The sequence below is a fragment of the Eptesicus fuscus genome, chromosome 3 (assembly GCF_027574615.1).
Source record: "Eptesicus fuscus isolate TK198812 chromosome 3, DD_ASM_mEF_20220401, whole genome shotgun sequence".
NCBI classification, from domain to species: Eukaryota; Metazoa; Chordata; class Mammalia; order Chiroptera; family Vespertilionidae; genus Eptesicus; species Eptesicus fuscus.
Genome location: NC_072475.1, coordinates 28,664,331 through 28,678,050, shown reverse-complemented (window position 1 = coordinate 28,678,050; position 13,720 = coordinate 28,664,331). Strand labels below are relative to the sequence as shown.

General features: G+C 39.3%; 1 protein-coding gene across 1 annotated transcript in view; it reads left to right on the top strand.

The window, feature by feature from the left end:
• The window catches only part of WDR49 (WD repeat domain 49), a 135,554-nt gene that overhangs the window by 71,915 nt on the left and 49,919 nt on the right, over positions 1-13,720 (top strand). The window contains exons 8-9 of the mRNA XM_008142369.3: positions 3,461-3,625; positions 7,322-7,437. Of these exons, the coding sequence (XP_008140591.2) occupies positions 3,461-3,625; positions 7,322-7,437 (281 nt within the window). The remainder of the gene's footprint in view (positions 1-3,460; positions 3,626-7,321; positions 7,438-13,720) is intronic.

The following is a 13,720-nucleotide window of genomic DNA, read 5'->3' as shown; positions in this document are numbered from 1 at the left end:
GCAATCCAAATTTCTAAGCAATTACAGTATGAGAAAAATTCACCAGTATATAATTTGAAATCTTAATGTACATCTACAAATCTGGTTTCTAAAATTGTAATTGTCTATATTCCCTGTCATGGTTGGAAGAAAGCAATATATTAAATACTTTGTAATTGATTTGGATATAATAAGTGATATCAGCCCAAATTAAAGGTCAGACAAATAAAGCTTTAATTGGAATAGTAACACCAGCTAATTTTTATGCTTGTTTATTGGACGGCATGCTCTGTGTTTTGTAAACAGCTTATTTATATATTTTAAATACAGTTTGAGATAGTTACTATGATTCTCTCTAGTTTATAGGTGGGGAAACTAGAGCTTAGAAAGATTGAATAATGAGCCAAGATCAGATAACAGACATCCAAACTAAGGCACCCTGGTTCCAGGCCCAGGGCTCTTAACGACCATCTATATGCACAAACTAAAGCAAACAGAAATATAGTCAGTTACTTGGAATGATCCTTAAAGTACAGTCACACTATTTCAAAGATCCAGGTCATTTTTTTTATTTTTTATTTTTTTTATTGATTTTTTACAGAGAGGAAGAGAGAGGGATAGGGAGCTAGAAACATCGATGAGAGAGAAACATCGATCAGCTGCCTCCTGCACACCCCCCACTGGGGATGTGCCCACAGCCAAGGTACATGCCCCTGACCGGAATCGAACCTGGACCCTTGAGTCCGCAGGCCGACAATCTTTCCACTGAGCCAAACCGGTCTCGGCGAAGATCCAGGTCATTTGTCCTAGAAATTACACTATCATTTAACAAAGGTAATTAAATATGTAAGCTACCTTTGATTTCACTAAGAGAAAATGTGTATAAAAATAGTATTGCTGCCCAACTGATGTGGCTTAATGGTTGAGTGTCAACCTATGAACCAGGAGGTCATGGTTTGATTCCTGGTCAGGGCATAAGCCTGGGTTGCAGGCTTGTTCCCCTATAGAGGGCGTGCAGGAGGCAGCCGATCAATGATTCTCTCTCATCATTGATGTTTTTATCACTCTCTCCCTCTCTCTCTCTCTCTGGAATCAATAAAAATATTTTAAAAAGTAGTATTACATCATTTGAGAAATTGATTGATTGTGAGTTGTAATTTCAGGAAAAAAGACTATGAGAGATTATATGCTCATGATCATTTCTTTGCTGGGTTATAAATGTTGCTAATTTGGTGGCCTTTATTTCCCAGTTCCTCTTCTCCATTTATCTCTAGAACTGTCTTTGGTGAGCATTTCTTACCTGGACTATTACAGCAGCCTCCTGTTTGTTCTCCACACTGTCACCAAAGGTGTCTTCACAAACCAACCAACAAAATATGTTATATGACTCTCCTTTTTATTAAGAACAAAGCAATTGTTCTTTATTTTATTTTGAGTCACAGACCCTATCGACAGTCCAATGAAAGCTGTAGACTATTTCTGAGTAAAAAGAACTTTATATACATTACTGATTACTCTCTGGCATAGCTTGTTAGGGATTTCAAATATCCACCACCAGCCTGCTTCCTCATCCGATATTCCATCATTTATCCCATCATCTGTATCCTGGTTTCATCACATTTCTATTGTCTTTGTCATGCTTGGAATATTCTCCAAGATCTCTCTTCTACGCATTCTGTTAACTGTCTGGAATACAATGCTGGAATAGAGGAAGGCCTTGTGATGTGTCTGCCATGGGCAGCATTCAAACTTCATTCTATAAGCTTAGGCCTAGTATCTAGCTACTTAGAATCTCAATTTTATCACTGGTAGATGAGGGTGGTAATGATATTTATTTATACCCATCTTCAATCTGGATTGATCATCCTCACCTTTTATTCCCTACCTCCCACCCCAGTGAGTGGATTTGGGGTTCCTTTCTGTGCCCCACATCACCCGGGATAATACCTCTGAACCTGTAGCATTACTTGGCATTTTCTGTTTCTTGTATGTTTTTCCATCTTGAGAAGTTGTTCTTAATCCAGATTGCACACTTAAGTAATGTGGGAAGCTCTATAAAAAATGTCCCTCCTTGCCCTAGCTGGTTTGGCTCAGGGGATGCAGTGTCGGAAGGGTCCCGGGTTTGATTCCAGTCCATGTGTCTCTCTCACATTGATGTTTCTCTCTCTCTCTGTCTCTCCCCCTCCCTTTCACTCTCTAAAAATCAATGGAGAAATATCTGTGGGTGAGGATTAACAGAAAGTAAATAAATAAATAAAAAATACCCCCTCCTTGGTCCAATTAAATTAGAGACTGTGGCATGGTATGCAGTCATGGTTTATAAAGTTCCCCAGGTGATTTTCATGGTCAAGCCTAGACTACAGACTCCTTGAGGGCAGGGATTCATCAGTGAACCCACTTCTATCATAGAACTGCGCACTGAACGTCCACTCAGTGCATGCCCTAGAATGAATGAATGCGTGTATGCATCATGGCCAGCTGCTGTCCAGGCCTTATACAGTTGATAAACTTTAACCCATTTAGTTATGAAAATGCAACACTCACATTTAACATATTTTTAATAAATTTACATTTATGCAATAGTAATCAATACTTAAGCAAATAAAGGCATGCTTTAAGTTTTCTCAGAGTAGATGTTGCTTCAGGCAACTTTTTAACCTATACATTCATATGGTTAGTGGTTCTTGTTTTTTCATTCTTTGTGTCTGAAAGTCCTGTTGGTGAGATGGTTTTATAAATCTCTTAAAGGGTGCTTAAATGCTTAGAGCTGAAATTAGTGGCCTGCCTGCCACTATAAGATTTCACACTGTTGGGTTTCTATATATAATTCTATCCTGACTAGCATTTATTTTGTTGCCTTTCTCTTGGGGGTGTATATGCAGATTTATATTTAACCTTCCTGTGTTCTTTCTTTTTAGTGATCCATCAATAATAGTGTTTGGCTGTAAAAATATACACAGTACCTTGAGAAAGGAAGAAGAAAGGAACTAATAGCATTAAAAGCAATAGCACTAGCAATTTGTTGAAATTAACTTTTCCCCATAATGGCAAGCAGTGCTTTCTTTTCTGAATGCCAAATGGAAACTGATATATAATAAAATGTGTCTTTTCATATAGTAAATAGTGTCAGATCACCATGACTACTAAAATCAACTTTCTCATTTAAATGCAAAAGATTTGTAAGTTTATTTTCAGTAGGATTCGATTTCAGGATGGCCTCTAGACACTAAGCTGAATGGTGGGTAAGGGAAGTAGATTCCTATCTTTTCTCATAGAGAATAATGACCTTATTATCTCAGTTCTGGCCTAGAAATTAAAATGTTATCGGCTCAACAAAAAGAAAGAAAATACATTACAAAAATGTCTCTAACTGTTAGGGGATCCCAGTATGGAAAATGCACAGGTTAGATAGTTTTATTGCAATAACAATGATAGATTCTGGGACTATATTTAATTTCTTTACAATGTTATTTTCTCTTAGGTAATCAGCTCTGATGTGGGGTCAACAGTTTGCTTCTGGATGATAGACACTGGGCAGAAAATCAAACAATTTACTGGTTGTCATGGAAATGCAGAAATCAGCACTATGGCCCTTGATGCAAATGAGACACGGCTTTTGACTGGCAGCACAGATGGAACCGTTAAGGTAGGAAGACAGTTCCTATCAGACAAGAGGGGGACACAATACTGTGAGAGGAAACACAGTGTTGACTATATTTATTTGTGGGTTTTTTTTTTGTCTTGCAAGAAGAGAGTTGAGACACGGTAAGAAGAGCTAAAGAACCAAGCCATCTAATAACAAAGCTGTTAGGAAAATAAAATTCTGTGGAAAAATGAATAAATGTTTTTTCTGAATAAATTATTTAGAATGAAAGCACAACTTGGCTTTCTTATTTCAGAAAGCTTTTTCCAGTGCTCTGGGTAGAGGACTACTTTGGGGAATAAGAGGCCTGCATAATTTCCATGTGCTTCAGCTAATGTCTCTAGTTTCCTTTTCCTGGATTTATAAAATGAGAAATCAGGGCAAGTAAGTAAATTTTTCAACATGGCATAGATGCAACGTTTCCAGAAAATTAATATTTTAGAATCACCCCATTTTGTAATTTTTATTTTTATGTAAAGGTGAGGTAGTGAAGAAAGGAGAAAAAACAATCATAAACCTATTTATTACTTATCTTACACTCACACGATTTTATGCTTTCGGCCTTTTCTTTATTTTGCAACTATTATTAATTTCTTCTGGGAGAAAGATGATACTATTTTACTTTGCAAAAAAATGATCAAATTTTTATGCCAAGTTAGATACAATCTGAAATCATGTCCGTCAGTGAATCTTCCCTACTTCCCCGGGCTCTGAGAGTAATGACAGTGTTTGATTGGAGATGACTTGTGACATTCTGAATAAGCTTTAAATGGCTTGCAAACTTCTGTCATATCTGGAGTCATGTGGGTGTTAATTAGATGTCCCTTCCATAAGATGTCTGATGTGTTCTGGGTAAGGGATGCTATCTGGATATGTAGGTATCATATCATGGAAGTTGGAGGCAAGTTTGCAGGAGGATTGCAAGATGCTAATGGCCAGTGGGAAGGAGGTGCTATGGCATGTTACAGTGAAAATCTGTGGGAATCAGCAGAATTTGATTAACCTCTGGGAAGGTTAATGGGTGACGTATAGACTGGGAGCTTGGATTTAAGCAAAATAGACTCATTCATGGAAGGACTGACTGGTAAAAGGTGTGAAGGTTATGGAATAATCCCAATCTTATTAGTCAAGGTAGAAATAAAATAATAATAACTGAAAGTGGAGTAATAGACAGAGGCTTAACAAAAGGAACAAGCAAGTATCCTCACTACTAGTCCTGGGGAATGAGACAGAACTGAAAAACAAGGGAAGTGGATTAGGTTCCCTTTACTCTTGACATGGAAAGTAACCATCCAGAGTAGGGCAGACTTACAAATGGTTGCTAAAATGGTCCCAGCTAAGGGACGTGGTAGATTCTGGGGGAGTCACACCTTTACAATACCTATTTGTGGTATTATTTTAGGTGGGCTTGGTTAGGAGCCACGGGTAGAAGAAAACAGAGTGACATGGGTGAGAAGATGGGCACTGTTCTGGCTCCGCTCAAGCCTTGTCATCTTAGAAGCTAATGTGAATTTAGTAGTATAATCTCAGCTTTTGAAGGTACATTTATCTTTATCACAATAGCACAACAGAATTCTGAAATTTGGTAACCTCTACATAGGACACATAAATCAGGGTTGAGCTATAGTGGCTGTATTTATGAAGAAACAAGAATGAATGACATTTTTCAATCTCATTTATCATTCGGCATCTAAACCCAATACCTCTGTGATAAAGATTTAAAAGTATTGCCCTATTTATCAAGTTTTGAAGTGTCTGTTTTTTTAATTAAGGTTTTGAATAATTAATGCATGCATACAATAACATTTAAAATGTAAAATAGATGTAAAGTGAAAAGAAAGTCTTTCACCCTTGTTTCCAGCTCCATACTGTGCCTGCCACTGTTCCCAGTTTCTTATGCATGCTGCTAGCCTCTGAGCACCACTTCTTTCTCAATGGTAGCTCACTGTCCATGCTGTTCTGCATTTTGTGTTTTCCTGTCTTGGACATTGATTCATATGAATAAAAACAATAGTCATAATGTTAGCTAACACTTAGTTGATGCTTACTAGTACTATGAACCAGGAACTTTCCTAGCACTTCACACACACACACACACACACACACACACACACACACACACACACGCACACAATATGGTTGTTGCTTTTATTTTCTCAGTTTTACAGATGAGAAAACTGAAGCCCAAGGAAATAAAGCGACTTGCTTAAGATTCCACAGCTGGTTTAGTTTGGGCTGAGCTTAGACACATGGAGGTGACTCATTCTTCTTAATGGCTACATTATATATCACTGTATAGATATTCCATATTCTGATGCTCAGTCTCTTATTAACTAACCTGTAAATGGATTCAAATCTTTAGCTTTTTTAAACAACCAGAGGCCCAGTGCACGAAATTCATGCATGGTGGGGGGAGGTGTGTCCCTCAGCCCAGCCTGCACCCTCTCCAACCTGGGAGTCCTCAAGGGATGTCCGACTCCCTGGTGGGATCGGGCCTAAATGGGCAGTTAGACATCCCTCTCACAATCCAGAACTGCTGGCTCCCAACTGCTCGTCTGCCTGCCTGCCTGATTGCCCCTAACCACTTCTGCCTGCCAGCTCGATCACCCCCTAATCACTCCCTGCCAGGCTGATCAATGCCTAACTGCTCCCCTGCTGTCCGATTGCCCCTAACTTCCCTTCCCTGCCAGCCTGGTCACCCCTAAATGTCCTTCCCTGCAGGCCTGGTCCCCCCTCAACTACCCTCCCCTGCAGGCCTGATTCCCCCAACTGCCATCCCTTGCAGGCCTAGTCCCTTCCAACTGCCCTCCCCTGCCGGCCATCTTATGGTGGCCATCTTGTGTCCACATGGGGCGGCATTCTTTGACCACATGGGGGCAGCCCTCTTGTGTGTTGGAGTGATGGTCAATTTGCATATTACTCTTTTATTAGATAGGTTGTTTCAAGAATATTCTCCAAATTAGGCCATTTCACACATTTGAGCGTCTCTGTGTAATGACTTTCTAGAAGTTGAATTTTTGAGTCAAAGATGATATGCATTTTAAGTTTGACAGAATGCCAGCTTGCCCTTTGTGCATGATGTACCAATAATGTCTCATAGCAAGGCATAGTTTTAACTGCTTGGGACTTAATTACATTCTTTCTTAAAGTATACCCATTGGATCTACGTCCTCACCAATGCCCAAGTGGAGTAATCTAGAATTGCCTGTGCCTCCATAAGACTGAGTTCTAGCACCCGCTATCAACAAGATGTTTTGTGGGCAGATGATGGAAAACTTGGTACAATGATCACTGTGTTTCAGGCTCTGTATTAGATTATTAAAATTCCAAACGCCCCTGAGGAGTAATGTTAGAGAGACATACTTAAAGTGAGAAACAGGATTTCAATAAACTCCAAAATGGGGCTCTTCATGATTTCAACTTGCCACCCCCTTAAAAATACACACTAATTTGTTAGCCTTTGAATCAAACATTATTAGAATAAACTGGTAGTATTACACATAGAGTAATACATATAATGGCTAAATTTCATTAGTGAGGGGATTTTCTTGAATTATTACATATTCTGAGTGAATCAACCCTAGTCCAGAATGGAAACACAAACATTTAGAATAATCTTATTACACTGTGCTGTCTCACTCATTGAAGAAGACTTTTTAATTTTTTGTCTCAAAGGTGATTTTAATTTTTGTCTTAAAGGTGTGGGATTTCAATGGATACTGTCACCACACACTAAATGTTGGAAAAGAGGGAGTTGTGGAGATTTCACAGATCCTGGTTCTTAAGAAGACAATACTGGTTACAGGCTGGGACAGGTATGATGTGCTTCACACAAAACTATAGGAAGAATGTTCTTAGTTGAATCAAAATATAAAAGAAAAAAGAACATAGAAATCTTGACTGATTCTGAGTCATTGACTTTCAGGTAACCTAGGTGAGTGAAACTGTTTGGAATTGACTGACTGCTTAGTGACTATACTATTATAAGATTGTATCGCTTGAGCAGCTTTAAGAATTGTTTTAGGGCTTTCTTCTGGCTTTGGGAACCTTCCTTTTCCTTTAACCATTCCAGGTAGGGACATAATACCACATTCTGAGTATTAACTCCAAAAGTTTCCCAAATGTGATAGGCAATAAATTCTTAATGTGTAAATTACATTCTCTCAAGTATAAAAGGAGCTCATTCCTTCTTCTCGTGTTGCTTATTTTAAATTGCAGCACAAGAGGGAAATAGCCCACTGAATTCTGTGTTAGTAGCTCCTTCATCTTAGTGCAGAGAGGCCCTTTCACAGCCCACTTACTGTTCTCAAGGAGCTATTCTTCCATTTCATTACAAGGGAAATTACTTTTCTTTCCTTTTTTTCCTGAGAGAACTAAGGGATCATGAACAGAGTCTTTTCTATGGCGTTGTATAAGCACTAGGAAAATTAAAGTGCTATGTTTTGAAAATATATTGTCCATAAATTCAACATTTCACAAAATATTGCTCTAATAGGTAATTTGCCCAGCATTATTCACTATAGAATTATGATCTGAAGGGTTTGAAGCTAGGATTAAATAGATTTTATACCTAGAAAGCTAGCAGTACATACTTGGGGATTTTTATCAATCATCTGAAAGGCTTTTCTTCTAATGTAAATGTGCATATGCAGACAAGCTGAGTGCCACACACAGCTCTATTTCAGGGGAAGTTTGATTATAAGGAAGGAAATATAGACCAGATTATTCTACTTGATATTAAGAACTAATTCAATCATCCTCAAATTTGAAAGACAAGGATTCTTTACATCCCTGGGAGCAATCATGATCCATTAACAACTCATAATCGTTCCAATAGACTATGGCCTAATGATCTTTATAATTAGGTTGTGGCAGTGAATAACATTTAATTCTCTAATATCATGGCAGGGTAGATGTGTAGTATACAGCTGACCCAATTTAAATTTGGAACAGAACAAAAAAATTTTTTTTAAATTAATCAGTGTAATTTACAACTGAAGATATACCATTTTCTTAATTATGTTTTTAAGATCTCCATAGTTAGAAATTAGCATCACATGTAAGTTGTTTGTTGTTTTTTTTTATTGCTACAGAGAAAAATTTTAAAAGATGAGATATGTAGTCATCTGAAAATGGTTTAAAGGAACATCCAATTTTCTGGTCTTTCTTTGTGGGTGATCATGTTGTATAATCTTGAGGAGGAAGCTTTGGAAATGAGAGGAGGAGAAGTTATCATTCTTCCCATTTTTCTCCATTTATTTCATTTTCCACAAGGTGGTCAAGAGTTGAATCTCTTAGTTGGAATTGAAAGCTAAAAAAATGTATTTTCAATGACTTCATGTCACTTTATATTGTTGGATTTAAAAAATATATTTTCTAAGTCAGAGGCCTTATGTTAGAGGGATTGCTGGAGGATCTTTGCGAGGATATTTTTACCAGGAGGCATTTGACAAAAGAAGCAAGAGTATTGGTCAACTATTTGGTAATAACTTTGGAAAGATGGTCCATTATGCCAATCTCTCTATATATAAAAGCCTAAGCAACCGTTGCAACCAAAACAACCGAATGGACAACCAAGCAGGCTGCGTGGGGCGACCAGGCCGGTGTGGGGGGTTAGTGAGGGCCGACCAAACAACTGAGCAGCAGGCTGCATGGGGTAACCAGGCCAGCATGGGGGCAGTAAGGGGTGACCAGGCTGGGGGTGGGGGCAGTTGGGAGCGACCAGGCAGGCAGGCAGGTGAGCAGTTAGGAGCCAGTGGTCTTGGATTGTGAGAGGGATGTCCCAGATTGGAGAGGGTGCAGGCTGGGCTGAGGGGACCCCCTCCCCCATACACAAAGTTCGTGCACTGGGCCTCTAGTTCCTTAATAGTTTAGTGATTAGAGAAGAAATAACTAGAAGACTGAGAGCTCATTAAGCTTTTCTTAAAACCCAGAGGAAACTGTTAAGCTGAAGCTTTAACTTCAGGCTCTATCTAAAAGAGCCATGTTTGCTAATTTTGCCCAGGATGGAATATGAATTCCACTTAATTAGTTAAGTAGATAAACATACCACCTCATCTATTTTATCCATAGAGCTCTGTAGCACTCAGCACTTGACACGTATTATCTAATTTAAACCTTGGCTTCACCTTGGAAGGTATGAGATATTTTATAGATAGCTCAAATCTCTATCTTTAGCTCTTATCTCTCTAAACTCACTTTCCTGGGTATGTCTAACTACAATCCAAAAATCAACATATCCTAAACTGAATGCATTATTTATTCCCCTCTCCCAAACCTGCTTCTTCTGTTACATTCAGAGCCTCAGTTAATAGCCAGAGACCTTGGTTTTCCCTTCTCACTCAACTTTACCACCAAGTAGTCCTTAAGCTTTATCCATTTTATATTCTAAACTAGAGGCCTGGTGCACAAAATTGGTGCACAGAGGGTGTGTGTGTGTGGGTGTGTGTGTGTGTGTGTGTGTTCCCTCAGCCCAGCCTACAACCTCTCCAATCTGGGACCCTCGAGGGATGTCCGACGGTCTGATCCCGGTGGGATCAGGCCTAAATGGGCAGTCGGCCATCCCTCTCACAATCCAGGACTGCTTTCTCCCAACCGCTCACCTGCCTGCCTGCCTGATTGCCCCTAACCACTCAGCTGCCAGCCTGATTGACACCCAACTGCTCCCCTGCTGGCCTGGTCACCCGTAACTGCCCTCCTCTGCTGGCCTGGTCACCCCTAACTGCCCTCCCCTGAAGGCCTGGTTGTCCCTAACTGTCATCCCCTGCAGGTCTGGTCACCCCCAACTTCCCTCCCCTGCTGGCCCAAGTCACCCCTAACTTCCCTCCCTTACCAGCCTTGTTGCCCCTAACTGCCCTCCTCTGCTGGCCTGGTCACCCCTAACTGCCCTCCCCTGAAGGCCTGGTTGTCCCTAACTGTCATCCCCTGCAGGTCTGGTCACCCCCAACTTCCCTCCCCTGCTGGCCCAAGTCACCCCTAACTTCCCTCCCTTACCAGCCTTGTTGCCCCTTACTGCCCTCCCCTGCTGGCCTGGTCACCCCTAACTGCCCTCCCCTGCAGGCCTGGTTGCCCCCAACTGCCTGCCCCTGCTAGCCTGGTCACCCCTAATTGCCCTCCCTTGCCAGCCTGGTTGCCCCCAAGTGCCTTCCCCTTTTGGACTCTTCACCCTCAACTGCCCTCCCCGGCAGGCCTGATTCCCCCCAACTTCCCTCCTCTGCCAGCCCAGTCACCCCTAACTACCCTCCCCTGCTGGCCTGATCGCCCACAGCTGCCTTCCCCTCCTATCTGTGGAGGCCATCTTGTGTCCACATAGGGGCAGCCATTTTTAACCACATGGGGGTGGCCTTCTTGTGTGTTGGAGTGATAGTCAATTTGCATATTACCTCTTTATTATATAGGCTATTTCTCAAACCTGTTCTCCTCACTACTACAACTATATAATTCAGAGCATCATTTCCACATATATGAATGTCACAGCCTTCTAATTTGTCCTTTCCTCAAGTAATGCCCTCTTTTACCTCTTAAATAGATACTGAGCATTTTAGCTACAATGATTTCTTTCTACACTGCATTCTGTCAGTGTCACTTCCTTGTTTGACACCTTTCAGAGTGTCTACATAATAAATTGAAGTCCCCACCAGCTTGGACCTATTCTTAGTTTCATTCTCACTCATTCTCCTGTGCATTCTAAACTCAAGGAGCAACCTACTGTCAGGATGTTCCCAAACAAATTCACTGTTTTACACCCCCTTGTTGTTATTCTCTCCCTTTTCCAAGCATTTTCTCATGTGGCTGCTGTGCATTCCTAATTCAAGTCTCGTTCACATATCTTCCCCACCAGGATATCTCTACTCCCAGGATAGAAATATGCCTCCTTTTTGGTCTTTGTGCTCTCTAGCTTCCTGTACTTCATCTAACATAAGAATAGAATATATACCATTGAGCATCCAATAGATAGATAGATAGATGATAGATAGATATAGTATGTATATTTATATAATGTCTAGTGCTTAACAGATACTCAATGATATTAGTTATATAACAATGTTTATTGACTAGACAAGGAATCTGATGATTAGCAAGATTAATTTCCCATTAGTCACACTCTGAATAAAAGGCATGCAGGGTAGATATTAAAATGCATCCTCTCTTCACAATAAATCAGGAAGCTAAGTGTTACCAACCCTCTTCTATAAGAGAGGAAACGAAGCTTGAAGAAGTTGGGCAACTGGGCCAAGCTTACAGAGCTAATAGGCAGCTGAGTTAGAATTTGACACCAAAGTCCATGCTCTTTCCATTATTTCTGAGTTACAGATGAAGTCATTAAATCATGGAAAAGCAACTATATTCTTTTAAACAAGTAATTTGATTAAGTAGGTTGGTCATATCAATCAAAGGTAATGAATCATTTCTGTGCATTTGAAGAAGTGCATAAAAATGTATTATTAACTTAACAGCACCTTAAAGTTCTAGTGGATCATTATCCCCCCCCCTATCTTTCCCTCAATTATTTTTAAATTGCACCTAAATGAAAAGCATTGAGTTAGAAACTATGATGGACTGAATGTGAAGAAGCATGATCCATGCTCTCAGTGGTATCACATTCTAATTGGGGAATCAACATATACAAGGCAAGATATGATAAATGCCACTGTAAAATTATCCTCAAGAAAACTTGAATTAGAAAGCCCATGTTAACTACTTAGAAATACTATAATGCTTATATAGAAAGTATTTCTGTCAGAAAAAGGAAGCCCCAAATTTAGAACTTCTAGAAATATGTTTCTTTTTAAAAAAATATATATTTTATTGATTTTTTACAGAGAGGGAGGGAGAAGGATAGAGATTTAGAAACGTTGATGAGAGAGAAACATCTATCAGCTGCTTCCTGCACACCTCCCACTGGGGATGTGCTCTCAACCAAGGTACATGCCCTTGACCAGAATTGAACCTGGGACCCTTTAGTCTGCAGGCTGACGCTCTATCCGCTGAGCCAAACTGGTCAGGGCTAGAGATATGTTTCTTATCACTTTAAGCAAAATATACTTTAGAGACATAGGGTCAATTATATACCTGGTCATATTTATTTTGGTAAAATTAAGTGATTGAATGATCAATTATCTTTGCATTTGTTTAAAATAGACATATAATATGTATATTATGGTAAAATAAAATAAATGATCATAACAGTTTAGTATTTTATTCTGCCTTAAAATTCTGATTCTATACTTGTCAACTCTCTATAAAAATAGACTCAGACTCTTATTTTTTCTACTTTATTTCTCTTTTTGTTAAAGGTGAGATCACTGTTTATGAAATTTTTATCCCTTTTAAATACTTAGACTTATACAAACACTGAAAAAAAAGAGAGAGAATCTGTTATATAACTTCAAATAATTATGAAAATATTTTTAAAAACTCTCTTTTTTATTGATTTCAGAGAGGAAGGGAGAGGAAGAGAAAGATAGAAACATCAATGATGAGAGAGAGTCATCGATGGGCTGCATTCTGCATGCCTCCCCCTCCCACCCCACTAGGGATCAAGCTGGCAACCAAGCAACCCACCAGAAATCGAATTGGTAACCTCTTGGTTCCTGGGTCAATGCTCAACAGCTGAGCCACACACAGCTGGGCTAAAAATATTATTGATAGCAGTATTCTTCACAGTTTTGTAAAAAAGTAGGTGCTCAAAAATAGCTGTTGATGTAATTTTATTTCTAAATGTATTTTTAAATGAAATGAGATTAGGGATTTAAAGTTCCTCAACAATAAAACTTACCTATCACGAGATATTAAATACTTGATTGCCTTAGTAAGAAACTTTAATTCCATGTGATTCAACTGATTTATATTATTAGGATAAGAATCAGAATGAAAACTTCCAAAGTTGTGACTTATTCTGAATAACCTTGCTAGAAGTCAGGAGGAGGCAGGAATTCACAAATAACCCTCAAATCTAATTTTGTGATGGTTTTAGTGTTTATAATTTGACTCCCCAAATTTTAGGGAAATAGATAAAAATGAACTGATATATAGTAAACTAGTTCTCTGCCTTTGAGATATCCCTTTTTAACTTAAAAGGCAGTACATAGGTCTTAT